Consider the following 1,097-nt stretch of genomic DNA (forward strand, 5'->3'; position numbering starts at 1 on the left):
TGGGCCTCCGCTCGCTTCTTCTCTTTGCGTTTCTCTTGCTTCCTCTGTTCTTCCCTTTTTCTCTCTTCCTCCGCGAGTCTCACTTGTTCTTCTAATTTCCTCTTCTCTTCTTCGCGTAGCTGTTCTTCGATTCTTCTTTGTTCCTCTGCTCTCTTCTCCGCTTCTCGCTTTCTCTCCTCTTCCAGTCTTCGTTTTTCCTCCATTTTCCTCTGTTCTTCGAGTTTCCTCTGTTCTTCCAGTCTCTTCTGTTCTTCTATCCTCTTTTGTTCTTCTAATCTTCTCTGTTCCTCCAATCTTCTCTGTTCTTCTAATCTTTTTTGTTCTTCCAATCTTCTCTGTTCTTCTAATCTTTTTTCTTCTTCTAATCTTCTCTGTTCTTCCAGTCTCCTCTGTTCTTCCAATTTTTTCTGTTCTTCCAATCTTTTCTGTTCTTCCAATCTTCTTTGTTCTTCTTGTCTCTTTTGTTCTTGAAGACGCTTCTCTTCCTCTCTGCGTCTCGCTTCTTCTTCTTTCTGTTCTTCAAGCTTCCTCTGTTCTGCAATTCTCTTCTCTTCTTCTATCCTCTTTTCCTCTTCTTTCCTCCGTTCTTCTTGCTTTTTCGCCTCCTCCTTCTTCCTCATCTCCTCCTGGATCCTCTGCTGATCCTTTTTAAACTGCTCCTGCAATTTTTTTTTATCCTCCTGCTTCCTTTTCTCCTCGACTCTCTTCCTCTCCTGCATCGCGATGGCCTCGAACTGCTTCCTCTGCAGCCGCAGGTGCCGCGCGTCGTCGCGTTTCTTCTGCTCCCCGATCTTCATCCTCGCCTCCTGCTTCTTCTTCTCGATCTCGATCAGCTCCTGGTCCGACCTCCACTGCGGGCTGCCGCCGCCGGACGCCGCGTCCTGGGCCGAGCGCCTCCTGTCGGCGGCGGCGGCGGAGGGCGAGTCGGGCAGGCGCCGCTCCTCTGACTTGAGGCGCCGCTGGTCGTGGTGGCGGTGGCGGTCGCGCCGCATGTCGTCCACCGAGAAGTTCTCGTACTTCTTGATGGCGCCCTTCTTGCGCTTCTCTTCCAGGTTCTTCTCCTGCATTCGCCGGATCTGCTCGTCGCGACGGCGGTT

General features: G+C 51.0%; 2 protein-coding genes across 2 annotated transcripts in view; both read right to left on the minus strand.

Moving 5' to 3' along the window:
- Nucleotides 1–2: 2 nt before the first annotated feature.
- Nucleotides 3–545, minus strand: LOC119594509 (vicilin-like seed storage protein At2g18540; the record flags this gene model as incomplete). Its single annotated transcript, XM_037943539.1, has 2 exons — nucleotides 3–394; nucleotides 476–545. Coding segments are annotated over 2 exons (462 nt in total), but the record flags the coding sequence as incomplete, so codon positions are not given.
- The window catches only part of LOC119594529 (LIM domain-binding protein 3-like), a gene marked incomplete in the record, with an annotated part of 45,811 nt that continues 45,245 nt past the window's right edge, over nucleotides 532–1,097 (minus strand). Inside the window, 1 exon segment of the mRNA XM_037943560.1 lies at nucleotides 532–881. Coding sequence (XP_037799488.1) covers nucleotides 673–881 — 209 coding nt within the window.

Source organism: Penaeus monodon, chromosome 34, assembly GCF_015228065.2.
Source record: "Penaeus monodon isolate SGIC_2016 chromosome 34, NSTDA_Pmon_1, whole genome shotgun sequence".
Classification (NCBI taxonomy): domain Eukaryota; kingdom Metazoa; phylum Arthropoda; class Malacostraca; order Decapoda; family Penaeidae; genus Penaeus; species Penaeus monodon.